The 27,791-nt window shown below is 54.8% G+C and overlaps 1 protein-coding gene across 1 annotated transcript; it reads right to left on the bottom strand.

Annotated features, from left to right (window-relative positions):
- Positions 1-61: 61 nt before the first annotated feature.
- DRG2 (developmentally regulated GTP binding protein 2) lies at positions 62-19,200 on the bottom strand. Its single transcript, XM_082708382.1, has 13 exons — positions 18,996-19,200; positions 15,047-15,207; positions 10,962-11,051; positions 10,409-10,469; positions 8,742-8,832; positions 8,101-8,173; positions 7,917-8,007; positions 6,999-7,096; positions 6,521-6,597; positions 5,184-5,272; positions 4,349-4,407; positions 1,156-1,209; positions 62-809 (listed from the first exon to the last, which is right to left on the bottom strand). Exons 1-13 carry the CDS (start codon positions 19,057-19,059, stop codon positions 723-725), a joined length of 1,095 nt encoding a protein of 364 aa, XP_082564508.1. The 5' UTR covers positions 19,060-19,200; the 3' UTR covers positions 62-722.
- Positions 19,201-27,791: the final 8,591 nt, after the last annotated feature.

Below are 27,791 nucleotides of genomic sequence, written 5' to 3'. Positions count from 1 at the left end.
CGACCCAGCCTGGTGACAGAGTCCAGCCAACTGACAGAACTGTCCTCAGTCTGAACAGGGATTGTTTCCACTCTTTATTGTAGAAAGGAGAGCCAAGACCAAGGTCTTAGAGAAAAAGTACAGAAACCCAATGCCGAAGCTGCCACTCCTGGCGTCCGTGTAGGCCCTGGGTCGTGGGCTCTGGGCAGGGGTGGCCCCAGGAGGGCCGTACATCAGGGCTCCTCAGGCTGTGGAGGGATGATGGAGCAGCCCTGGGGTGGGGCAGAGGGCTTGTCCTGGGAGACCCGCTCCTCAAGTGCCAGAGAGGATGGCGGGAGCTAAAGGCCCAAGGCGCCCCACCAGAAACAGAGCTTCCTGGGACCCGGGCAGGCTCGGCTCCGCACCCCGGCACTGAGCGAGCCATCCGCATGAGGCCCTGTCGGTGCCTGAGGGTGCTGAGTGTAGGGCACAGGCCCAGGGTTCCAAACACAGAATCCCCATCCAAGGGGCCACTCTCATGGGAAATGCCACCAGACCAGCCCAAGTTCCCCAACCATGTCCCTCTGCCCCAACACACTACATCTGCCTACTGAAGAAACTTCCAGAAACAGTGGAGACTTGAGAGACCCCTTCCTGGGGTGTATGTATTTGCACGTTATTTCCTGTTTGGGCTTTGGTGTGTCCGGCTGGGTCTGACTCCCCGGGGAGACAGGGTGGGCAGGCAGGGGGCCCAGCAGGAGGCACTACTTCTTGACAATCTGGATGACGTCCTCGTGCTCCATGGTGTGGGTCAGGCCCACTCGCTGCGGGCTGTACTTGGTACTGGTGCCCTAGGCGGGGGACAGACAGAGGGACCACGTCAGCCTCTGTCCTGTGCAGGGCCAAGCCCGAAATAGCTATGACAGGAGGATGGCGGGTGTGGCGGTAGGTATGTTGGGGGGACAGGAATGCCAGAGTCTGAAGTGGGGGCCACAGCACTGGAAAACCACCTGCAGACAGGACAATGTCCCCAGGAGTCTGACCATCCCCGCATCCCAATGTGGGAGAGGCCAGCACAAGTCAGCATGCAGGCCCCCAAACCGGGACGCCGGGCAAAACAGCACAGATGCCATGCTCCTGCCCAACCCAGGGGCAATGCTGGGTATGACCCCACCAATCTCCAGCCCAGAGACTTACCCACACCAGCGCGTACTTAAACTGGCTGGCGAGTGACCGGTGAATGCGGTGGCACTGGAGGATGGGAGAGTAGGACAGTGAGAGGAGTCTGAACCCGAGCCCCCTGCACCTGGCCACACCCCCAAGCCCCAGCTGTGTGCTAAGCAGCAGCAGTTTCCCAGGCAGATGCTCAGAGAGCAGTGGCCTTGTGGATACCACAGGATCAAGCCACATGCAGCAGGCTGCTCTGATGCTCCCACTTCCAGGCTGGCCTGAAAGCTGTGGTGCCCATTAGAAATGTTCTCAAAGCCTTATAAGACACCTGGATCTGGTTATCAGCAGCCTTCTGCTGGCCTTGCCTGAATGACAACCCCGGCAAATGCCCCTTCGGATGGGTGGGGGTGGTTTTCAGGACACCCCACCTCAGCCTGGAGTCACCACAGCTGGTCCTCGTCTCCTGGCCACAGCTGGGAGCTGGAGCCTCCCGCCCAGGACGTCATCCATCCCCGCCTCAGGAATCCCAGAGTTCTTAAAGGAAGCTGGAAGCGGGCCTGGATGGCTCAGTCATTAAGGGTCTGTCTCTGGCTCAGGTCATGATCCCAGGGTCTTGGGATAGAGCCTGGCATCGGGCTCCCTGCTCAGTGGAGGGCCTGCTTCTCTCTCTCCCACTCCCCCTGCTTGTATTCCCTCTCTCACTGTTTCTGTCAAATAAATAAAATCTTAAAAAAAAAAAAAAAAAAAAAGGAAGCTAGAAGCAGGGGGCCTTGGAGGGGCAGCCAGCTCTTCCCAAGATCGGGGGCCCCCGGTTGCAGAGTGGAGCGGGGGCAGTGGAAGGGGGGCCAGAGGGAAGGCTGTGTGGTGTTGCCTCACCTCCCACGTGCCTGCAAGCCTTATAAGTCCTGCTCAGAGCCCCAAGCCCTCAGCCCCGCTCCTGCGAGGATGCTGAGCCTGTAAGAGCATTTCCCACCTGCTCTGGGCCTCCGGTGTCTTTCTGTACTTGACCCTAGCAGTTAGGGACAATGAAGGTCATCCCAGGCCATCTTTTCTACTGGGGGAGAGATGGTGTTGTTTGATGATGGGGGGACTCCTGCACCCCTGCGCCCACCGCACCTCTCACCACTGAGAGCCCAGCAAGGTGCTTGCTGCCTCGGGGGGCGGGGGGTACAGCCCGTGACCCTTTTGGAGGCAAAGCCTTCAACAGCTGACACGGACTACACACTAGGGCTGGGTGTATCAAAGGCCCAGAGCCTGGGGGGTCAATTACACCCTGGAGAGGAAACTGAGACACCGGGAGGCTGACCCAGGATGGAGGAACCAGGGTACGATCCTGCATCTGCCTGACTCCAATGTCTCCCTGGTTTCTCTACTTTGGGTCTCTGCCGTCAGCATCTGGGCAGGCTTCCTTGTATATACCTTGTGGCACTGGGACAGTTGGGTGTGCCGGGAGGGAGGCACCTGTGGGGAGGGCGAACAGTGGTCACTGAAGAGCACGCAGTGCTCTGGGAGACACAGTCCAGGCTCTGGAGTCGGCCCCCAAAGCCCCTCCCCACCCCACTGGGCGTTTTTCACCCTTGGGTCTAGCACCTCCTGCCTCTGACCCTCTCTGCAGCTGACGGCAAACAGCCAGCACTCCCCATATCTGCTCCTGCCTCTGGGCCTTTGTACCTGCTCTTCCCCCTGCCTAGAAAATCATTCTCCTGCTATCTCCCGCTTTCTTCCCGGGAGTGGCTGAAGTCCTACATCCTCCTGGGCAAGAAGCCAGGGCCTGAGAGGGTGGAGGTAAGTACCCACAGAAGGGGCAGGGTAACCCCACCGAGGGCCAGCACCCGGGGGGCCCCCCTGTAGCAACAGCTGCTCGGTCCCCAGGACACACCTCACTCACAGGTTCTGAAACAGGCTTGTAGGGACAGGGAGCTCCCCACAGAGCTCCTTATGAGTCATCTAATGGATGTGGCTTCTGCCGGGCATGCTAGCCTTCAAGGCCGAGCCCCATACTTTTGTATCAGGGCCTCTAGCTGGAAGGGGCCTTGGGCTGGGCTTGCTGAATGAACGAATGCAGGAGCCCAGCCTGCAGGCCAGCCCACCACCTGACCACCATACAGATCCTGAGAAGAAATGAGCTAGATGGAAAACAAAACCCCTCAAAACCAAAGCCTGGCACATTGTTCCAGGCTCTTGGGCCCTCACCAGCTCTTTCAGAGCCCATATGCTTTTGTAAGAGAGGGCACAAGGTCACATTCAGGGACAGGTGACCTTTGGGCCTGCAACAAAACTCTAGATCCGGAATGTACCCTCCCCTTCGGAGCCCACAGGCTCAGCCTAGGGCCCCTCTGCCTCAGGACCTTTGTATACCTCACTCCTCTGCCTGGGAGGGCTTCCACCACCTCTAACTCTTCAAGGTCAGGTCCTCCCTGATCTACAGGCCCAATAAGGTCCCCTTCCCGGAGACCATCTGACCTGTCTGTGTAGACTCAGGGTCACTCCCCGTTCCCTTACTCTGTTGCACTCCCCCTTAGGTGTGACTTCTTGACTCTGGCATTGGGTGTTTGGCATCTGTTGTGCCCCAAGGACCCTGTTCTGGCTGGAACTAGGGCTGCTCTGTTTACTGTCAGTGTTCAGTAAATGTGTGTTGAATGCAAAAAGCATTCAGAGCTACTGGGGGGTGAAGTGGGATCAGGGAGGGCTGTGGGGGGCTGACTGGGGGAGAGGAAGCTAAGAGGGGCTATGGGCAGGGAGGTGGTAATTCTGAGCCGTAGGCGGGCACTGGGGAAACACAACTTGGAGTTAACAATACAGAAATTCCCCAGGGCAGCAGCTCTCCATGGTGGAGCAGCCAAACAGAGGACTCTGAGAGAACAGGGACTCTGAGAGGCCTGCGGCGCGAGGATGTGACAGGATGGGGATGACCACTACTTCCCGGACCTTCCCAGTGCCTGGCCTGCTGCCGGAAACCTCATGCAACCGCACACCCTAGCCACCACCAGGGTGGGCGAAATATGCCTACCTCTGGCGCAGCCTGCAGGCTCGCTATGCAGCTGGGAACGGTGGCTGGGAGGCGACCCCAGGTCTCATTCTGGGGCCTGCCCACGGCCACTCTGCTACCGCAGCTGGTGTCACTCAAGCCAGCAGAGGGCTGGGAGGGCCTTCGGCAAGACCTTGTAGGGGGCACGGTGACCTCCCTGACTCACTGTCTGGACATGACTCGGCAACTCACCACATGCTCCACGGAGGCCCCTTTCCGGAGGATGATGGCATCTGTGAAGTCTGGCCTCTCTGTGAAGGTAGACATTGGAGGTGGGGGTACAGGAAAGCAACCACAGTTATGGCCCCAAGCTACTCTGTGGTTGCCTTCCATCAGGGGACAGAGGCCCTTCCAGCCCCCAGCCTTGGTTTAACCTTTCCCTCGCCATTTAGCACACCCTCCCTACAGGTCCTTGTGTGGTGCTCTGCAACCTTGACTTTAACACAGGAAATCAACATAAATCCACATCCAGGACTCAGGCAGCCTGTAACCCCATCAGACACAAGGGCCCTAACTAAGTCCAGTCACGGGGAGCATCTGGACAGCACTGGCAAGACGTGACAGCTGCTGGCGTCCAGTCAGGGGCAGCTGCAGCTCCTTCCTTGATGACAAGGTCAAGGCTACACAAACTGCCAGAACTCAGCTGCAAGGTCACAGGGTTTGAGAGGTGGTGGTGGGGGGGGAGACTCCACACGGTGAAGGATCCCCTGTATTCACGTGCCTCAAGTCCTGACCCAGAAGAGGCTGGGAGGGGGGTGATCACTGTAGCCCATGTGGAACCACAGGCCGGCCTCTAGCCACTCCCACCCCCCAACCCGGGGCATCCTCAGGACCAGCAGCCCCAGAAAGCAGCATAGCTCAGCCACGGTCTCTAGCAGCCCAGGGCAGAGGGCAGTGCCAGCTGTGAGATGGGAGAAAAGCTGTGATCTGTACGGACCAGCTGAGTCAGGGGCACTGGGCAGAGCCTGGCAGCCCCATCGTGAGGGGGATTCAGCCCATCTCCTGGGCTGCCCGCCACCACACTCACGTCCTCTCTTCTTGGTGTAGATGCAGGTCAGGGCCAGGTACTCCCAAAGCATCTCGAGCAAGTAGTCCAGGTTCAGCTTCATGCCGCAGCTGCCAGGGACGAAGGCAGCCAATCAGAGCAGCCCCCATGGGCTCAGAGACCGGGGCTGCCTGCTTTCTCACTCGTGCAAATGACAACCTACACCGAGGCCAGTGCAGCCCATCTGGCACCCATGGGAACCAAGCCCGCAGATCTGACAACAGCTTGACACTTCAGCTGCTGGTGCCTCTGGTCACAGCCATGGTCATGCCCAGGAGAGCTCAGCTGTTTCTCCTGGGGGTCTCCATGGCGCTCTGTGGAGAGCACACAGCAGCGCTGAGGGATGCAGGGCGCCTGGAGGGGGACTTCCCTCCTGACAGTTGCTGGGAGACTGGTGGCCACAGGACTGCCCGGTGGGGATTTCTGTGATGGGGCAGGCCCCTCCCACTCCTCTGGACCGCCTGCCTCCCATGGGGGTCAGCCCTCCTGCACATGACCTTGAGCATGACATGTTGTGAGCACAGCAGGTGAAGGTGTGGTGTGAAGGTGACCTCACACCTTGAGGATGACATGTTCTCGGCAGCCCCTGAAGGGAGCCTGGGACACAGCAGGAGAGGAACTGAGCTGTCCTTCGGGAAGGATGCCCGCTCTCTGCTGCTCTTGGCAGTAGCTGGCAATGCCTAGCAGATGGTCCAGAACCCGTACCCATCATTTGCACCAGTCACCCCACTCAGTCTTTCAGCATCCTGCCCCCCATAAGCCTGTGAGGCTAGAGATCCTTGTCTGAGCTGGGCAGCTGGCAGAGCAGAGCCCCCAGGTCAGGCTGCCCAGAGGAGGGAACTGTAGGGGCAGTGAGGAGCGAACAAACAGCCCTCAGCCAAGGTGCAGGTAGCACCCCAAGACCCCCAACTCCAAGCAGGGCTGGGGGCCACGGCCAGGATGGCCCCGCCCACCCAAAGACTTCAGTTCCCTTTACCCTCCAGGCTGCCACTGCTGGAAGCCCCGTCTTCCGGAGATCAGGAGGAGCTGGCTCATACCCGTGGGCTTTCTGAGGCCAGCCGTTGACTATGAGGCTCTGAGGCCTCAGTGATTATGAACCTTCTACATAGGTGGCACTATTTCCCTTCTGTTTTCTTAGCCAGAGCCCACCCCGCATCACCCACTCTGCCCAGGCCACTCCAGGGTAGAACCAGGTCAAAGCCGTTACTGAGTTGGGTCTCCTCCGCCCTGGGTGCACATAGAGGGCCTGTGTGGCCAAGGTGCCCGGGAGGCCTGACGAGCTCACATACACGAAGGACTAGGGGCAGCCGAGTGCTCACCTGATGACCACACTGTTGGGCTTCCGGGCCAGGCGGTCCACTTCCTCCATTGAGATCTGGTCGATTTTGTTATAAACCTGGGATCAAGACCAGGGAAGTAGGTGTTAGGGAGGGAAAGGAACAAAGAAGTGCAGGAAATGGGTCCTTGAATGCCTTGGCTCGGCCCATAGTTCCTACCTCTGCAAGCCGCAAGCCGCAGCAACACAGGACTAGGGAGGCCAATGCCAGTGGCCTCCCTTCCCTGCTGCCTTGAGGATAGGGAAAGGCTGTGGGGGCCTGGGGCTGCTGCCCATGCCCAGAAGGGAAGGCTGGACTAGAGCCCGGGTGCCAAGCTAGATAGTCTGCAGGACGCACGCAGCCGCAAAGGCGGGGGGCGGGGGGGAGCAACTCCAGGCCCCTCCCACTCCTCTGGACCGCCTGCCTCCCATGGGGGTCAGCCCTCCTGCACATGCGGGGGCGGGGGGGTGGCCTCACTTACATACAAGCACGGCATGTACACCCGGTTGCCCACGATCACGTCGATGAACTCGTCCGGGGAGCAGTCTTCTCGGAAAAGCACCTCCGCGTTGAAGATCTCTGAGGGGCTCAGGTTAAGGGCTACCAGTGCACCAGTAGCCCCTCAGGTCCCTGCATCGGAGGGGCCCAAACGGCCAGGCAAGCAACAGAGTGCTGAAAGGGACCTCGGAGCTCCTCTGCCTTGGAGGTTTTACAAGACAGTGAGGTGGGGGAGCACCCTCATGTTTTCAACAGAAACCAGAACATGTAAAGTTTAGTCGGTGGCTTCACTCGCCTGCCAGGTGAGAAGAAAAATGCACTTGCCAGAATGCTCAGTGGCAGCCCAGGCTTTAGGGCCACGAGCGCTATCTGTAAGCACTGGCCTAACCCACCTGCCCCCATGCAGCACTCTCCTCCAGAGGCTTCCCTGCCTCTGCTTGCATACCTGCAGTGATAGAGGCCTCAACACCTTGCAGACAGCCTGTGCCATGGGAAGTTCTCCAAGTGCTGAGCTTCTCTGCCTCTGGGGCTCTGCCCTGTCCTCCAGGGTCCTCCAGACACTCACCTAGCCCTTGGTTCTCCCTGAGGCTTATCCAGGCTGTCCTCAGGGGCTGTTTCCCTCACCATGTCACCTTCCTTCCAGATGTGACTGGCTACCAGTCCCAGAACCCGCAGGGAGTAAGGAAGGCATTGCTGAGTGCATAGCTGTGGTCTGACCAGCCTGTAGCTTGGGGAGCATGGAGGCAAAGGGGATAGGAAGTGCTCCGTGTCACTGGGCTGCAGCCTTCCTGGCAGCTGCTCGGATGGCTCCAGGGCAGCTTGGGGTGTGGTGTGTCAGCACCCTGGACCACAAGGCGCCCGTCTCCCGCTGCCCCTCCTGTGCTGCTTTGGGAAAGGATACTGTACTCGTGCAGGATCAGCTGCACCAGCTTTTCCGAGCACTGGGTCAGTGTGACTGTCGAGTTGAAGGAGATGCCGCCGCCTTTCTTGGGCTGGAGAGGAGAAGGGGGAGTTGCTCATTGAGGGGCAGCCGGTAGTTGTCCCCATCCTGCCTGGGCCTGGCCTCCCAGTGAGAGGGGCCTCACCTTGAAGTAGATGTTGGGCCTGTGCTTGTTGAGGCGGATCCCCACAGACTCCAGTTCCTTCTCCAGCAGAGACCTGGCAGAGCCGCGGCAAACCTTCACCAGTGAAGCCGGGGGCAGGCCGGGTGGCTTCCGTGCTATATCGGAAGCCTCTGCCTACCCGGAGGGAGACCAGTGCCCTCTCACCCCCAACGAGGAACCCAGCAAGCCAAGGCTGCTGCCAGGCAGAGGTGTGCCCCTCGGTCAGCAAGTCAGGGTATGAACAAATCTTCTGTGGCTTGGGGCCAGGCTCCTCGTGGGTCTGGGCAGCAACTGAGGCACCTCGGCCTTGGTAGGTGGGGACCAGAGCCAGGACGGCCTGTGCCGGCGAGGGACCAGTGGTAGAGGCTTCTGCCAGCAGAGCACAGCCCTCAGTCTCCAGACGTCTACGTGCCAGACGCAAGCCTCTGAGAGAGGATGCTCCAGGCGGACCGCACGGGTTTAGCCTGTGGACAGGCCTGCCACTGCTCCCACGTGGGAGACGCCCAAGCACCCCCTGGGCCACCCATCATGAGTTCAGGGTCACACCAGCTGGGCCACAGCGTCCCATGAGCCCGCCCAGGGCCCTCCCCAGATCAGCCCACGCCCCGCACCAGCCTGCGGACCTCTGCACTTCTCCCTTGGTGGCATCCAGCATCATGATGACAACGTCTGCCGTCCGCGCCACAGCTATCACCTGCCGTCCGCGGCCTTTACCTGGATGCGTGGGAGAGACATGCTGACATGGTGACAGAGGCAGGCTGTGTGTGACCTGCACCCAGCCCACGGGGCCCCAGACTCTGGTCCTTTAGCATTCCTCCCTGGTCTCTGCCACGTTGCCGGCCCTGGGCTGGGATCTCCCGGGCCCTGTTCTTTGTTCCACGTGCTGTCTTACTCCCGGAGGCTTGTTGTAGAGAGAAGGCAATGTGACACTGCCACCCCCGGAGAAGTACCATTCTCCCCCTGTTCCTACCATGTGGCAGGCCTCCTGCCAAGTGCTTCATGAACATTTCTTCACTTAGTCCTCGAAACTATCGTGTACCGGCAGCGTTCTCACACCCATTTCACAGAGGAGAAAACTGAGACCTCGTTTAGAGATACTTGAGCACTTGCCCAAGATCACAAAGCTAGTGTGGTGTGAGGATTTTAACACATCTGCCCTTTCTGGAAACGGGTGCTATGACCCAGCCCCACTCTGAGGGCTGCAGAGGGGATCACACGAGACGCCATAGGAAGAGAAGCTGTGGGGACCGCCACTTTATAAGGATCAGACCCTGTGGCTACGAGGCCACTAGAGAAGCCAGGCACCTTGCCAAGGTCACAGCACTAGGATCTAGTACAGATTTCAGCCATGACTGGCCTCTCTCCTGAGAAAGAGGGGCTTGGGCCCAGTGATATTCATGGGCCAGCTGCCTCCTGACACCATCCGCACACTGCCCCCCACTGTGGCCAGACCACCCCCAAACCCCACGACATAGAAGGACAGCAGGTTCCTGGGGGACCATCGCCACTCCCTCTGCCCCAATGCAAGCAGGCGGGACTTTGCCCTGATAGGACAGTGGGGTATGGGAGGGTGCAGGGCAGAGACGGCAAATGGACCCCCAGGGAGGAGGCCCTGCTGCCCAGCCATGCGGGGGCTGCAGACCCAGACAGGTGGGGGCCAACCCCAGCTCTGCCCCTGAGTGGCAGCCCCTTTCAGTTCAGGACAGACCCTTTATCTGTCATCCCTGACACTTCTCCCAGCTACGAAAAGGAAATGGTGACAATTGCTAAGTCATAAGGCCAGCTGAGGACCGGGACAGCGGCCAGCACAGAGCCCGTCACTTGCCAGAGAACCGTCAGCTGGTTCCCATCTCTGTGAGGCTGCAGGCCACCCCCCACCACCAGAAGCCACGGGCATGTTCCCATCTCAGAACACAGAACCAAAACAACAAAGGCTCTAGGACGAGAAGCACAAGTGACAGGTGTCCACTCCTTGTAGGGGTTCCTGCAGGGCCACACTGGAGCCCGTGGAGTCAAAGAGCGAATTCAAACCCATCAGGTGAGCTATGTGATCTTGGGAAAGTCACTTCACCCCACGGGGTCTCGGTTTCCTTGGCTTTAAAACGCGGCCAGCCAGGATGAGATGAGGCCAAAGCGGTGTGAGCGGCTGTAAGCCTCCCCCAACCCATCAGGCCCTGCAGCCACATCCGATTTTAACAATGAGGTCAGGACACTCAATAGGCTCTGGAAGAGGATGGGCTGGGGTGTTGAGGTCCACCCTGTCTCCCCACCGCCTGTCCCCACCTCCTACCTTGTGCTGCACCCTCGATGATCCCAGGAAGGTCCAGGAGCTGGATATTGGCTCCTTTATACTGTATTGGGGAAGAGAAGACGGTCAGGGGAGGAGTCCCTGGAGGAAGGGCCTGCCTGATCCCAGGACCCCGGCCTTGTCACCACCCCAGTCCGGCACAGACGCTATCGCACAAGCTGAGGAGCCGCTGGGGAGCCGCCAGGGAGAAACCCACCCCGGGGAGGGGCTCTCCAGTGACAGTAAGAGCAGTGCACAGAAATGTCCCTGCACTGCGGAGGTTCCAGGCCCTGGGACCCCAGTGGCCCCAGACTCTGAAGCTTCACGGGAGCCAGAGGGATCCGGCCAGCTGGGAACAAGGGACCCAAGCTGGGGCAGTGTGGGACGTGGAACACGATGGGTACTGGTGAGCTCCCAGTGCTTGAGGGCAAGGCAGCTCAGTTCAGAGTCTTCCCCCTCCCCACGGACAACCCACACCCCATGACACCCATCTACACCCCTGCAAACCCGAGCACACACACTTTCCCCTTCCAGAACCAAGCATGCCCCAACTTACTTCAATGACCCCAGGGATGCATGTCAGGGTGGTGAATTCATAGGACGCGGCTTCGCTGGCTGTGGAGGTCATTAGACTCAAGAAGGTGGACTAGGAGGAAAAGGAGGTCATTGTAGTGAGAAGTCTTGTCCCAGCCTCCTGAGAGGATCCCCATGGGCCGGGTGCTTGCTGGACACAGGCAGCCCAGACTCCCTCCTCAGCCTCAACGGCTGGAAATGTCACCTCTGGCCCTGCCCAGGGCGGGTGGGGCACCAGAAGGCACCCCCTTCTTTGGAAGCCTCAAGGCCTGTCTCACATGGCCAGAGGGAACCGGTTCCTAAATCGGAGTCCTCTGCCTCGCTCCACCAAACCCGCAGCCCCTCCTGGGCCCCAGAGAGCTTCAAGCAGGCAACAGCCCCTAGCACTCAGAGCGCTGCTCACCCAGGGAGGGGTGAGATGTGCAAGGGGACAGACGTGGTCTGAGACAGAGCCAGATGGCAGGAAAAGGTGTTGCCAGACAGGAAGGGTCTGGTAACACCTTTTGAGGGGTGAGCTGGGAAGGGTCTGGATAGGAATGCTTGTGCCACGGTTCACTGTGGGACTAGAGCCGTGGCTTGGCTGGGAGTTAAGAGAGACCAGGCTCCCCCCGGGGAAGAAACTTCTTCCTCTGAGCTTCTGAGTCCTTCATATGCATGCTGGCCATCTGCTCGGTCCCCACCTTGGGGGGCTGCATGGGGTGGAAGGAGATAAGGCCCAAGGTGTGCTGAGCCCAGAGTGTGGTGAGGCCACAGCAATGGGTGCAGTGGGCCAGAGGGCCAACAAAGCAGTGGGCAGAGCCAGAGGGGAAGAAACCCAGCCCGGACCCCCTGGCCCCAGCCTAGTCAGCAGGGCACCAGGAACAGAGAGCCCGAGACACAGCTGTGACTGGGCCACGGGGACCCTGCCTCTCAGGCAACCAGGAAGGCTGGGGGCACATCCCACTCATATACCCTCACACCTTGAAGGAAACCTTGGCCTCAAATCCAGACACTCTCCGTCCTGGGAGCCTCTTAGAAATCTAAGGACAGATAAAAACCTGGTGGGGCAGACGAGTATGGGTAACTGGGGTGACCCTGAGAGCAAGGGCTGCCGAGACACTGAGTGACCATTGCTGGAGGCCAACAGGAGGGCACTCTGACCCTGTCTGGTCTCTGCGGGGGGGAGGCCTGGGCCCTCCCCTGGTGGGAAAGCCCCAGTCCCCAGCAGGGTGGTAGGATCCGGCCACAGGGCCAGACCCTCAAGGGCACACTTGGTAAACAAAGCTCTTTCCCCAGCTTGGGCTTGGAAAAGAAGTCCTTGGCAGGTTGGAAGTAAAATCAAGACCAGGTGAAAACTGATGGAGTCCACCACAACACCCGAAGAATTAAAGCTTAAAAACAGTTACTGGTCACCCTGCGGGACAGCTCTAACCCCAACATCTTGCTGGTCATTTAACAGCAGCACATATGCACTTGTCCTGCCTTTCCAGGAACTTTTTCAGGCAAACCAAAGAGCTGACCCCGATGAGAGGTACTCCCCAGAGGAACATCAGCTAATTAGTGAGGAAGGAGGAAGACAAGTGGAAAATTGACATTTTACCATGGCTAACAAACCTCCTAGGCAAGGACAATTCACTGGCGTCAAGGTCACTAGGGGGATGCTGACAGGGACTGACTGCCACACGCCACTGCGGCAGCACCTTGCAGCGGACTTCCCAGTTACCTGGACTTGAGGGGACACTGACGCAACCACTCAGAAGGGACACAGGGCATGCCTCCCCCTAAGCCATTCTGGAAATGCAGCCAGTGGTCAGGGGTTTTTCTTTGGCATGGTACAAAATGAGGTCTGCCCCATCTCCTATGCAGAATCTGGCCACAAGTCCTGGGTCTCCACCTGACTCTCGGCTCCCAGGAAATACAAGAGACAGACGAGCTGGCTAAAGCACACCACGGGGAAGCAAGTGGACACCTCCCGAGCGTGGACTCTCTGCAGGGCCACTATCTGGTCTCTTTAGAGCTAGGGTCTGGGCAAAAGGGACCGTTCCAGAGTAGAGCAGGCAGAGGCATGACACCTACAGGGGCCACATGCGGTCCTAGAATGGACCTTGGTTGGGACAGAGCAGCCTCAAAGGTCACTTGGGGGTGAGTGTTGAAATCAGAGTGTGGTCCCGGCGTTAGATCACTCCTAAAATTACTGTTCGTTTTGTTTGGTGTGATAGCTCATGGCTACGTAGGAAAATATCCTTATTCTTTAGGGACACATGCTTAAATATTTGGGGGCAAAAGGTCAGGAAGCATGCTGTCTGTATTTTATTCTCAAATGGGTCAGTCGAAACAAAGAAAACCGCAAACGCCCACACAGACACAAATCCGAAGGGATGAGCAATATGGTGAAATGGACAGACTCAGAGAACGGGTGCGCTATACTCTGCCTTAACCTCTTCCACGTGTTTGGAAATTTCTAGTACACAGAAGAAAATGAGAAATGGCCAAAGAGACAGAGAGGGATCTGGACACCCCGCCAGGACTGAAGACCATGAGGGTGTTCAGCCGGCAGAGGGCACACGTGGGGGCGGTCCCAGCTCTCCCGAGGGCCCCCCAGCCCCCAGAGGGGGCATCAGCAACTTTTGAGCTGCGGCAGCAGGAGGCCCCTGCACTGCTCTGTGCCTAGCTTCTGTCTAGTTGAGGGGTCATAAGCACCCCAATACTACTACGGGGATCTGAGCCCCGTTGGGGAAGCTGCGTGTCAGACGGCACACTCAGCATTGCAAGGCGTCGCCTGGGGAAACAGCTAACGACCCAGAGGAGAAGGAGCCACGGAGGGCAGTGGCTCATGTCCAGTGCCTGGCGTCACTTCCACCTCCAGCAACGTTCCCCTTCTCATCCCACCTGGCTTGGATGGTAACCAAAACAATGCGGTGTCCTGAGCCCACATGGATGGAGGACAAGGGGGCAGTGCACACAGCACCCGCCCACCACCAGTACTGATGATAAAGTCCACCCAGGACAGGAGCGCTCCCGAAGAGTCAGAGGCACCTACGATCCCCCAGGAAGGAAGCCTGCAGACCTCAACGCCGAGTGTGGTCTTCCTCTACCCTGTCCGTGGCCTGGCCCACAGCCCCACGCTGACACAGCTCCCCATGTGGGTGTCCGTGAGCGGGTGCTCGGAGACATTCCCAACTGTCCCCACCTGGAGTCAGTCAGTGCTGCATTGGAGGGTAAACGGCAGCACTGATAGGTGTTTTTAAAACCCTCCACCTCAAGCCCCTGGGCGGCCTTGGAGGAACGCATCCTGCAGAAACACCAGCTCTAGGATGCGATCGGCACACGAGGGAAGGAGCGGACTGTGAGGAAGCTCTAGGCACAGTGGGGGCTTCTGGGCAGCCATTACAGGGTGAGGGAACTCTATTGCAGGAATGGGACAGACAGCCATGGAGAAGTGGACATGTCAGCGGCCAGAGGGGCCCTAATCCCATCTTGTGTGTGTGTGTGTGTGTGTGTGTGTGGACAGAGCGCAGACCAATCCCCACCTCCTGTGATATACACATCCATGATCCAGGCAGAGGGGAAAATAAAACCAAACCCGTATAAAGCACAGCTACCCAGCTCAGCAGGCAGCAAGCACTCAAATGACGGTAGCTGTTATCGGCTTCCCCTCGTGCGTGGTATAGAGGCACAGGCTTAACACCTTCTAGCTGAATTGGTTCAAAAGCTGCTCCACCAGCACCTGTCCAAGCCACCTGGTCATTGTTCCCTCAGCCTGTATCTGGCGGCCTCTTCACTGGACAGAACGATCTCGGTTGCTCCCGCATCACCAGGGCCCGGCCCAGAGCCTGGCCCAGGGTGCGCGCTCAGTAAATGTTTGTACGTGATGGATGGGTCTGACACTGAGCAGAAACACTCCTTCCAGAGACAGGAAACGATGGTCGCTATGGCAGGATGACAAAGGGGTGGGACCGGATCCTGGGGGACGCTGGGTCTTCTCGGTCCCTGGAGCTAATTCAGAAAGGCAGCGAGAGAAGGCGCTGGACAGTCGTGTCTGGAAGACAACCTGCTTCCTCCCCAAGGCCCATGCTGACCATCACTGACCTTACCCACAGAGGGAAATCCAATCAGTGCCACGCGGGCGTCACCCGACTTCATGACATCAAAACCCTCTCCTTTGGATGAGGCCGATTTGGACGGTTCCAGAAGCTGAGCCCGATACTTGGCGAGTTTTGCTTTCAGCAGACCCAGGTGATACTCAGTGGCTAAAGGACGTAAAGCAAGACAGAAGTTAAGTATCCAGGGTCTCCAATCCCCATGGGTAGGTGTGCCCCCATATACAGCCAAATGCTGGCTGGAAACATCAAGAACCAGATGGGGGGGGCACCTGGGTGGTTCAGTGGGTTAAGCCTCTGCCCTCGGCTCAGGTCATGATCTCAGGGTCCTGGGATCAAGCCCTGCATCGGGCTCTCTGCTCAGCAGGGAGTCCGCTTCCCCCTCTCTCTCTGCCTGCCTCTCTGCCTACTTGTGATCTCTATCTGTCAAATAAATAAATAAAACCTTTAAAAAAAAAAAAAAAAGAACCAGATCAGGGAAGAAAACACCCTCTGCTTAACAGGTCCACTTAGCCTCTCACTTCATTTAGGATAGAAGCTAGTCTCCTTATCGAGACCACAGGACCACAAGTCAGTGGTTCTCAACCCGTGCAGCAGCACTCCCTGGGGGAGTCTGGGGAATGGGATGTTTTCTGTTGTCGGTGTGATGGTGAAGTCCCCAACAGCATTCATCAGGCAAGGACCAGGGAAGCCCGCAGCCCTACAAAGTGTGAGTCAGTCTGGCACAGCTATCAATCGTCCCATGTTCCATATGACTTTTCACAGCCCTAAGACATTTGCAGAGGAAAAGCCTGGGGCCTAGAGCCTTTTGTTTCACATAGCAACACAGGACTTTTTTTTTTTATGGTGTGAATAAACACTGAAATTTCCAGGAATATGACTTCTGTGCATGTTAAGGAAAGACTCTAGCATGTGCTGTTGGAAACTTTACCTGGAGGTGCTCACCATCTGGGGATCCCAGGCCTCTTGTAGGGTGCCTAAGTCACCAGCACAATACACTGAGCACTGGGCTGCGTCGCGGCCGGCACATGCCCTGTGATGCTGCCCAGAGGTGTGAACACCTCACGCCTTCGTTGTAACATCACTGTGTCTGGGCCATGCCCCAACATGTAAATACTGAAATCAACACTATTTTAATTATGCCTTCTTTTTTCTCCTCCTTTGTATTATGATTAGGGTATTACACTGATTTTTCTCAAATTCTGAGCATACAAAAGTTACAGTATCCAAGAGGAGCTGCATTTCCTGATGGTAAAAGAGGTGTTACCAAATCCTCACTACAAGAGTGGACTGGGGCTAGGTAACGTGGTCCCTCACTACTTCTCCAACACCCCCTTCCACTCTCTTGTATGTACTGCGTTCCAGCCACAGTGGCTTTCTTGTTTCTTCAGGACAAGCTGACACTATTTGTGCCCCAGGACCTTTGCATTTGCTATTCCTTCTATTGCAACTTTATCTTCCCAGGGCTGGCTCCTTCTCGACATTCGAGGCTCAGCTCAAATGGCATTTCTTCAAAGAGGCCTCCCCTCCCCAGCCAGAGGGGGCGGTGGGCAATGTCACACCCACCCTGCCATTCCTGGCCACATAACTTTGGAAAAGTTACTTAATCTTCTTGTGTATCAGTGTCTCAATCTGCAAAGCAGGATGTTATCAGGAGAAACCACACCACTGGACTTTTGTGAAGCCTTAGAGAAAGCACTAAGAACAATGACTAGCACACATAAGCACCCCGTAATCACTGGTTGTCATTATGATCTATGGTAACCCCCACCCTTCCTCTGGCCTCTCTTGGCTTCATGATCCTGTTTATTGTCTTCATGGCTCTGATCACTATTCGATACTATCTTGTTTTTTTTACTTCCCTCACTCAAATGGGGCAGGATCTCCGCTTCCAGTGGCACAGGGCACGTACTCAGGAAATGTCTAACACGGGAAGGAGTGAATTGGTGGCAGTAAGAAGTGGTCAAGTATGGGTTCCGCAAGCGTCAGGTTCATCTGATCCTTCTTGTCATCCCAGCTCATAAGACTGAGCCCCTCTGAAAGGAAGGACTAGGTCTTAATCCTTAAATGATCTTTACATCCCCTTCCCCACCGCCAAAGCCTCCCTATTACTTGCCTTGATCCTTGTAGATGCTACTCCACAGGGCAGCCAGTGGGAGCTTTTAAAACAGAAATCAGGGAACACCTGGATGGCTCAGTGCATTGAGCATCTGCCTTTGGCTCAAGTCATGATCCCAGGGTCATAGAATCGAGTCCCGAATTGGGCTCCCTGCTCAGCGGGGAGTCTGCTTCTCCCTCTCCCCTGCTTGCTGCCCCCCCCCACTCTCTCTCTCTCAAATAAATAAATAAATAAAACTGAAATCAGACTATGTTTCTCCGTTGCTTACACCCTCCACTAGCTCCTGCTGCCTGAGAAAACAACTGCCACCTTCCCATGACATACACGGCCCTACATGATTGGCTCTTTCCTTTCTCATCACTGCACTCCAGCCCCAGACCTTCAGATCCCTGTCCAAGCCAAGTCTGTTCCTGCCTCAGTGATATTCATTCCTTTGCCAGGAACAGTCTTGCCCCCGATCTTTGCATGGCTGGTTCCTTCTCATTCTGGTCTCAGCTCAGATGTCCCCAACTCATGGAGGTCTTCTCTGATCACTCTACTTTAGCAGGCCCAGCTCCCAAGTCCCACACTCTTGCTCTATCAGCCTCGTTTGTCATCACAGCATTTATGGCTGGCTGAAATGATCTTGTTTATTTGGTTATTCATTTAAAGACCTTCACTGGAAGGTCAGATCCAGGAGGGCAAGGATGTGCCTGCTGTGTTCAAGCCTAGCACATAGTAAGGGCCTGGAGAAGATTTACATAATGAACGAAGCCCCCCAACTTCTCAGCCTCCACAACTGCACAGAGCCAGGGAAAGACAGACACTGACGCTAGCTACCTAGTATTCCCCACCTCCTGCCTCTGCAACCCCATAGCAGGACTGCTTGGGCATGGGGCCTCACCCACCCTGGCCAATCGCCTCTCCCATTATTCCAGACCCTCCTTCTGATCTAGATTGTACTAAATCTAGAATTGCCCCAGGAACACACCATGCTCATGGACTGCCATGCTGTTGCCTCAGCAGTGCCCCTCACCGAGGGTACCTTCCCCTTAACCAGTTCAAGTCCCACCTGCTCTTGGAAGCCTTCTTGGGTGTCATCATTTGTTTCTCCCCACTGCTCTTCTCCTGCGATCGCCTCCAGCCCTTACAATCTGAACTCCACATTTGATCTTTTATTACATGCTATTGATGTTAAGGGGTAACTTTAAATACGTAGTGCTTACCATGTGCCTAGTACTTTGCATACACTATCTAGTTTAATTGAGCTGTTAGCTAAGATGAGACGGGGTTATGATCCCCATTTGCAGATGAGGACACTGAGGCTCAAAGAGGCGAAGTGACTTTCCAAGCTTTCACAGGAGATACGGGTGGCGCTGGAGTTCAAACCCAGGTCCGCCAGGCTCGAGTCTTGATGGCCTCCGTTCCCGAGACGCTGGGTGAGGCTGTACCCGTGAAAGGTCTCCTCCTGGGCTTTTCAGTACAAAAGGGGAGAGCATCGACTCCCCAGGCCCAGCCGCCAGGAGACCCGGGTTTGAAGCCCGACCATGCCTCTCTCTGGGTCAGACGCTGGCTGCGGGCTGCGATTTCTCTACCCGGTCGCCTGCTCTGGCACCGAGCCGATCTCACAGCGATCGTCTGCAATCAGACCAGCGCGCTGGGACCCGGATCCCGCCCGGTCCTGCCTGCCTCGGGTGCGCTGGGAGACCTGGTCACGTCTCTGGCACTTCTCTGCTGCCTTCGAGCCCGCTTCAGCTCTATCGCTGGAGTTGTTCCCCCATTTTACAGACAGGAAAACTGAGGCGGGCAGAAAGGAAGGCTCTGCCAGGCCGGCCCTCACCCTTGTTCTTCTGCGTCCGAGCGATCTCCTTCTCGATCTCGGAGATCTTTTCCAGGATCCCCATGGTGGCAGATGAACCCGGCGCACCGACACACACGGCAGCGGAACCGGGAATTCCGCCCTCTCGGCGGCGGCAGAACTGCGTGCGCCCGGAAGCCCACGGCGAACAGCGTCCTCGTGCGCCCGGCGCTCCGGGATTCAGGGTCCGGACGGACGACGTCGAGCGCAGTGTCAGACACTATTGGTTCCGCCCGCTGCGCCGGCGGGGCGGTGGACCCGCGATGGGCCGGGGCGGGGCCGAGACGGGCTGGGGCGGGGCCGAGACGGGCTGGGGCGGGGCCAGGACGGCCCGGGGAGGGGCGGGGCCAAGCTGTTCGCGGCCAGGGCTGTGCTGAGCACGAGCAGAGCATAGGAGACAGAGAAGTAAATTTGGGTGATGAACCTTGAACTTAAGGTTCCAAGCACAGCTGACTCCGCTAGTGTCAAGAAGCGCCAAGTTGAAAGCCTGGTGGCTCTCATTTTGTGTAGAGGTTGACAGCGGATCTTCATTACCCCATAAACGAAGTGTTCCAATTTTGCCTTGCCCCCTATCATCATGCCTCCCAAGATATGATGCGTTATAAAGTAGACAGCATCTCCTACTGGAATTCTTGCCAAAAAAATGCTCTGAGTTCAGACACGAGGAAACATCAGACAAATCTAGAAAGTGGTACATTTTGTAAGTGGCCTGGGCTCTTCACCATTGCCAATGATGGGAAGGTGCTTTGGGAGGCGGGACAGTGGGGTCGTTCTAGATGAAAAGATATTAAATATAATGTGTAGACTTCGCCTAGAATATGGTAACATTTTAAAAGCAGCTATAAAAAGACATTTTTAAGACAACTGAGGAAAATTTTACTTTGGATAGGATGTTAGATATTATGGCATCATTGCTAATTTTCTTGGGTATGATTGTGTAGAAAAAGGTCTTTATTCTCAGCAGATGTACCCAGTGGCATTGAGGGATTGTCTTAGTCTTCTTAGGCTGTCATAACAAAATACCACACATGGATGGCTTGAACAACAGAATTTCGTTTTCCTCACAGCGCTGGAGGCTGGAAGTCGGAGGTTGGGGTGTGGTATGGCTGGGTTCTTGGTGAGAGCCCTATTCTTAAACTGCAGACAGTCGCCCTCTCCCTGTGTCCTTACATGGCTTTTACCCAGTACATGTACACAAGGAAAGAGAGAGAAAGAGCTTTCTGGTGTCTGTTCTTTTAATTATTATTATTTTTTTTAATTTATATTTGAGAGAGAGAGCATGAGTAGGGGGCAAGGCAGATGAAGGAGGAGAAGCAGACTTCCCTGCTGAGCAGGGAGCCAGATGTGGGGCTCAATCCCAGGACCCTGGCACCATGACATGAGCTGAAGGCAAAGCTTAACCGGCTGAGCCACCCAGACATCCCTCTGGTGTCTGTTCTTATAATGCCACTGATTCCATTGTGATCTCATCTGGCCCTAATAACTTTCCAAAGACAAATCTCCAAGTAACATCACACTGGGGGCATAGGGTTTCAACATATGAATCAGGGGGACAAGAACATTCAGTCCATATCAGGGCTAAAGGACATGATGTTTGTATCTTACTTTAAGATGTTCCAAACAGGGACACCTGGGTGGCTCAGTTGGTTGGACGACTGCCTTTGGCTCAGGTCATGATCCCGGAGTCCCGGGATCGAGTCCGGTATCGGGCTCCCAGCTGCATGGGGAGTCTGCTTCTCCCTCTGACCTTCTCCTCGCTCATGCTCTCTCTCACTGTCTCTCTCTCTCAAATAAATAAATAAAATCTTTAAAAAAAAAAAAAGATGTTCCAAACACGTATGCATTTAAAGAAAGCATGCTAAAGTGGTCATATGTTAACAGTATGTCAATATGTTATATACTGTATGATATGTACAGTTAAAAGTATATTATTCTTTCAACTCTTCTGTATGTTTTTAGGAAATAGTTGGGGGGGGGGGGTGGAGAGTGTGTCCTTAGAAATGACTGTGTTCAGATCTGAGGCTCCTAACAGCGTGAGCTTTGTTAAATATATTAACCTCTCCGAATCTGTTTCTGTATCTTAAAAATGGGGAAAAACATGGCTGCTAAGAAAATGGGCACCAGGCACATTGTTTACCCATTAAGTTCTCAAATGCCAGGGCCATTGCAAGTGATTTTTCCTCCGTGGGTCTCATGGCCTCCTCAGATCCCAGCCTCACTTACTGGATGCTTATCGTGTGCCAGCCTCTGAGCTAGAGAGGGGCCTTCCTAAGCTTTGAGTTTGCAGTTCTCATCCACCTTCTAGAAAGCAAGATTACACAATTACAAGGCACGTGGTGGCTTAAGCTATTCAGGGCAGGGCTGAGATTTGAGAGCAAAGATTTCATTTACAAGTCCACTGCTTGCAAGTGATGTAACCTGCTAGACTGTGGATAGGGTTATCTCTGCATAAGGCTGAGAGAAGATTCTGTGTAAGCCCTTTGGGACCTAGGGAGGCCCGCATCAACGTGGAGGCCTGTAGGAGACCAGGCCCAGGAGTGGGTCTCCAACACTTCTCTGCCTCCAACTTCGACATGACGTGGCTCCTGAGGCTTCCCTTCCTTTCCACCATGCTTATGCCCATGGAGATGTGTTCATTTCCGGTTCACCCTTGGGGAAACACACGTGTTCTCAACTATGACTCACCTCCCAAGAGTCTTGGCATCTCTGCGGTTGTCACTAACCCTGTGGGCCTCCATTTCTTCCTCAATTACTTGAGAATCATTCTTACTTCGGGGGTCAAAAGAGACAACCCAAATATCAGGCATTCTCTAGGCAACTGGCCTTTTCTGCTTGTAAGGTCTGAGTCCTCCAAACCCAAACATGACCATCCAAAGCTGGTTTGTTCGTGTCACTTGAGGAATCTTTGAAATAGAGTTTGCCGACTTCAGGAGAGGCCACTACTAGAACTGTAGAAATATTTGATTGCCCATCAAAAGATACTGTTGATAGAGTAGAGGGGCAACCCATGAAATGGGAGAAAATATTTGCAAATTGCATACCCAGATAAGCGGTTAATATCTAGGATACAGAAAAAAGTCCTAAAAGTAAAACAAAACAACCCGATTTTTAAAAAGATTTTTTAATTTTATTTATTCAACAGAGAGATCACAAGTAGGTAGAGAGGCAGGCGGGGGGCGGGGGAGCAGGCTCCCTGCTGAGCAGAGAGCCCAATCGGGGCTCAATCCCAAGACCCTGAGACTATGATCTGAGCTGAAGGCAGAGGCTTAACCCACTGAGCCACCCAGGCACCCAACAACCTGATTTCAAAAATGTGCAAAGGACTTGAACAGACATTTCACCAAAAAACATCTACAGATGGCCAACAAGCACATGAGAAAATGCTCCACGTCACTGGTCACTAGGGAAAGAAATCAGAACCAAGATAGCTGGGATACCAGGGTGGCTCAGTCGCTGAACGTCTGCCTTCAGCTCAGGTCATGATCCTGGAGTCCTGCGTCAGGCTCGCTGCTCAGCAGGGAGTCTGCTTCTCCTTATCCCCTTGCTTGTACTCTCCCCTCCCAAATAAATAAACAAAATCTTTAAAAATAAAGTAAATGTGTCCTTCACAAAACCCAACCTTTTGGCCACTTTCCCTCACCATGACTTTCTATTTATTTACTTTCCCTGGGCAGCAAGCAACTTTCCAAGCTACTTACTCTCCCTCTCTGCTCTCTCCTCTCTTCTCTCCTGAACCTGCTCTGATCCCAGTTTGACCCTACCATTCCCCAAAAGCTGCTCTCATCAAGGTCAGAAAAGTGACCTTCACATAGCTGTACCTCATGGTCCACCTCCAGGCCAGGGACATAGCTGGTCCCTCCTCCGGAAGGCACTGTCCTCTTGTGGCTTGGGGACACCTGTTTGCTGGCTCGACTCTGGCCTCATTGGCTGTTCCATCTCCAATCTTCCTCATGTGCATGAGCTTTCGGTGTTAGAGGGCCCCTCTGTCTCCCCTCACCCTTTTGGGGAGCTCATGGCAACCCGTGGTTGTAGGTACCCCACCCAGGTGCTGACAGCTCTCACGGTTTTAATTCCAGTCCAGACCATCTCCTGAGTTTCCGATCCACAACATCCTTCACCAGTTGGAAGCCTAATGTGTATTCTTTTTTTTTTTTTTTAAGATTTTATTCATTTATTTGAGAGAGAGAGAGAATGAGCATGAGAAGTGGGAGGGTCAGAGGGAGAAGCAGACTCCCTGCCGATGCGGGACTTGATCCCAGGACTCCTGTATCATGACCTGAACCAAAGGCAGTTGCCCAACCAACTGAGCCACCCAACCTAATGCGTATTTATTTAGAACTCACCACATCCAAAGCCGACCTCCAGCTCCTGCACCCAGAACAACCCACTGTTCACCCAACTGATTTCTGTGTCCCCTCAGGCACCCAGCAAGGCCACTTTTCTTCCCTCGCTGTTGGGTATGGTCACTGAATGGGCAGAAGCAACAGAAGACCTTTCTAGACCCAGCCCATGGAAGCCCGCCATTTGATCCTCTGCCTGCCCAGGACAATTACAGAGGGTGCGGGTCACAAAAGGCACAGCCTCGGGGCACCTGGGTGGCTCAGTCATTTAAGCCTCTGACTCTTGATTTCAGCTCAGGTTATGATCTTGGGGTCCTGGGATCGAGCCCTGTGTCAGGGTCTGCGTTCAGCCCGGAGTCTGCTCGAGCTTCTTCCCCCCTCCCTCTGCCCCTCTCTAAGAAAAATAATGTAAAGATCGCACAGCTTCTGCGAGGAGCGACCTCTATGACCCACGGAGCCAAACCAACACCCCAACTTCTGCCAAGTGCACAAACGTCCATGAGGCCCAGCCACTGAGAGTTCAGGGTGTCCCTCTCTAGCAGCCGGGGTACATAACTGTCCTGTGTCTTCAGATTCGTTCCTCTGGCATCCTCTCGTCACAGGGCAAAGTATATTAAGTATGTATTTTCTTATTTCTTTTATTCCTGAGGCTCTGCTATTTGTGGCCTTGCTGACTGAGGACACACTAATCCCTCCCGGGGCCGCCCTTTTTTTTTTTTTTCCTTTAAAGACTTACTTATTTTCGATGATGGGGGAGGGGTAGAGAGAGAGAGAGGGAGAGAGAGAATCTTAAGCAGATTCCACACTGAGTCCAATGCAGGGGTTGTTGACAAGATCCTGAGATCTTGACCTGAGCCAAAATCGAGTCCAATGCTTAACCTAACTGACTGAGCCCCAGGGGCAGCCGATTCTTAAAGAGAGCAAAGAGCTCCCCAGTTCCTGGTACACATTCATCTGCAAACAACCCATACAGAGTCTGCCTCCAGCTTCCTCCTTTTCAATGGCTCACACACCAAGCCAGTGTCCCTCTCCCTGATTACCCCAGGGCCAGGTACCAGACAGCTAGGGGCCGGCCTGGTGCCCCAAAGCCCAGCGGAATTATTTAAACCAACCAATCCAAATTCTTTGCCAGGTCCCAACTAGCCATTCCTTCAGAATCCCCAACTAAGCCTCTTGGCCTTGGCTTTCTTCTTGCTCCTTCTGCCTTCTAGCCCAAACCCAGTGCTCCCCATGTGGTCCTGTGTAACGTGGCATGGCCCCTCCTCCTGGGAAATACAAGTAATGAAAACCTTTCAACGACATTGACTTTTCTCCCATCACTCAGTCACCTCTGCAAATTAAGATCCCCTGGGGTGGGGGCACCTGGGTGGCTCAGTCCGTTAAGCAACTGCCTGCAGCTCAGGTCATGATCCTGGAGTCCCAGGATCAAGTCCCATATCAGGCCCTCTGCTCATCAGGGAGCCGGCTTCTCCCTCTGCCCCTCACCCCTTTCATGCTCACTCACTCTCTCTCTCTCTCAAATAAATAAAATCTTAAAAAAAAAAAAAAAAAAATCCCCTGGGGTGGGGGAGGGGGGAGGTGGTACCTGGCTGTTTCAGTCAGAAGAGCATGTGACTCCTGATCTCAAGGTCGCAATTTCGAGCCCCATATTGGGTGTAGGGATCACTGAAATCAATAAAGCATAAAAAAAATAAAAAATAATTAAATTCCTCAGGCAACAAATGACAAGGTGGCCACTGCAGGCTTTGAAACACCTTGGAGTCACCCTCAACTGCTGTCTTGCTGTTACGTTTCACGACGAGCCCATCAGCAAATCCTTTTGGCTCTACCCGCACAACCTAGGCAGATGAGGACCTCGCTGCTGGGGCACTGCGGCCTCTCCCGGGGTGCGGTGGGCTCCTTACCGCAGTCTCTGCGTACACACCTGCCCCTTCGGTCCACCCACCAGCCAGCAAAATCCTTTGAAACCTAAACCGGGTCACGTCCCTCCTCTGCTCCCATCCTCCAGCAACCCCACTCTGAGAAGAAGCCAGAATGTTTATTGTGACGATGATCCACGATGTCCCACAGGGGCTGACTCTCCTACACACCCTCCATCCACACCACGGTTGTGCCCTTGTCCCTCTGCCCTCCCCGCCTCCGGCTCAGCTCCTTGTTGTTTCTCTAGCACGGCTGGCTCACGCCCCGGGGACCCCTGCCCCCCATCCCAGGAACGCTCATCTTCACACATCTGCTTGGCTCACACCCGCCCCCCTCCTGGGTCTTTGCTCAAATGTCACCTGCTCCTTGTGGCCCAACCTGCCTATCTTTTTAAACAACCGCAACCCACCCCCTTCCCCCAGGCTCAGGTTTTTCCTTTCCTGGAAGGCTTATCATTTAATACCACATCTGACATTCCGTGTGCTCTTCCTTCTGCCATTGTTACGTGTCCCTCCCCTCAAGAACGGACGGAGGCCGTTCTTAGGATTTGCTGGGCAAGGATGCGTCCCAGGCACACAGAATGGTGGCTGGCACACAGCGAGTGCTCAGAAGTGTTTGTCCATGAATGAAAGCCCTGATGAAATAAGCACTGACCTCATAAGAAATGAGACCGTCACCCCTTCTCTTCATTTTCCCAGGACCTGAGCTTCTAGATGGAGTGACATTTTCGTTGGCTCTGTCGGCACATGACAGGCTGGCATTTGCTATTCTTTTTTTTTTTTTTTAAATCTTTTTAAAAACAGATTTCACTCATTCATTTGAGAGAGTGAGAGAGAGCATGAGAACAGGGAGGGTCAGAGGGAGACGCAGACTCCCTCCCAGGCGGGGCTCAATCCCAGGACTCCTGGGATCAGGACCTGAGCCAAAGGCAGATGCTTCACGGGCTGAGCCAAGAAGGCGCCTGTGGCATTTGCGATTCTGATGTAGTGATACTCAACACCTGTCTCTCCTCCACCCAATGGGGACCACGCTCAGTAAAGCAACATCTCGAGCCTGAAAGCCCTTCTCTCATTTCTGTGGGAAACCCAATCCTCCCTGCACGCTGGGATCACCTGGGAACTTCAAGGCACTCAGGAGGTTGTGAGAGAACAGGTCTGGCATGCTGCCGGACGAAAGTACTGGAAGTGAACTGGGTGGTTCTAACGGGCTACCAGGCTTAAAAGCAGTGCCAGTTGGAGAAAGCGTGTAGGGAGGGGGCTAGTCACTGAGCAAACAGGGAGAGGAACAAGGACCAATGCTGAGAATGATAAAGCCTGGTGAAAAATCTGAAGGACCAAAAAAAGGAAAAAAAAAAAAAAAAAAGGAAAATGAACTTGAATTTCAGCCTATGCTTCTCTATAAATGAAAGCCCTTGCGTATTTGGCTTGCCATGCGCAAGCAGGGAGTTTCAATCTTTAGATGTTTGGAAGGAAAATCTAGAAGAAAAAGCTGCTCAATTGCAATCCAATTTTCAGGCACTTTTCTGTGTCCCAGCCAGCTGCCTATTTCAGTCCTGGGCAACGTTAATGCTTTCCTCCTCAGGCACCGTTGAGATCGATGTAGGCAGCGCTGATATTTACAATTTCCCCTTTGTCCTGTCCTGCCGTGGGTTTCACGCTTCACACGATCCACACACTTTCCACCGTTCCTGTCGATGGTTTTAAAAGCAAAGCCAACAAAGCTTTCAAAGTGGGGCTCTAACACTTAAGATACGAAAGAGGGTTTTGCCAGCTGTGCGGATGAGAATGCCAATTTCCACTCGACTGCAGACTACTAGTTCCTCCAGCCCTGGACCGTAACGTGTCTCTTCATCGCCCCCATACTTAGAATGGCTCAGTGTACATGCCAAGCCTTGGCAAATATGTTGTAGAATTATCTGGCAAGAAGGACACGTGACATGTGTGGGGTTTTTGCACGGTTTCAAAAGGGCTTCCAGGAGCACCTCCTAGAACCCTCAACTCTGACCTATGTAAAGGTTGTTCCTTCCGCTCTCCAGGCTCAGAGGGTTTGGCTGGTGCGTGGGAGGTCCCAGGAGGACTTAGAGGGAGATCTGGGATTGAGAACCCAAGCGTCCCACAGCTTTCTCCCCCTACAGAACCACCAGTAAATGGTGTCTTCATCTGAAAGCAGTTCGGCCTTGTGAACAGCCTATTCCTTCCTTGACACGTCGTGGGAGAAAGGTTATTAGCACTGCTGCTCAAACAACGGGAGATGAGATGATACTTCATACACACGGGAACTTTGCCTCGACGACGGGGATGTAACTTCCCTTTGCATTTCAACTCACTTAACGTTAAACCTTATCAACACTGAAAACATTTTCTCAGAAATTCATATGGCGTTTCCAGCCTTGTTCCTCTGCCCTGCCTAGGGAAGTGGTCTAGAAACCTAACACTGTTAATGAGAGCACCAAGGTATCCTGGGGCACTGGGCAGGATGGTGTCAAAGTCAAAGTCAGGTGTTAATGGGCTGGGCTAGA

The sequence above is a fragment of the Mustela nivalis genome (genome assembly GCF_964662115.1).
Source record: "Mustela nivalis genome assembly, chromosome: 17".
NCBI lineage: Eukaryota > Metazoa > Chordata > Mammalia > Carnivora > Mustelidae > Mustela > Mustela nivalis.
The sequence above is the reverse complement of the archived record's forward strand: the minus strand, read 5'-3'. Positions and strand labels throughout refer to the sequence as shown.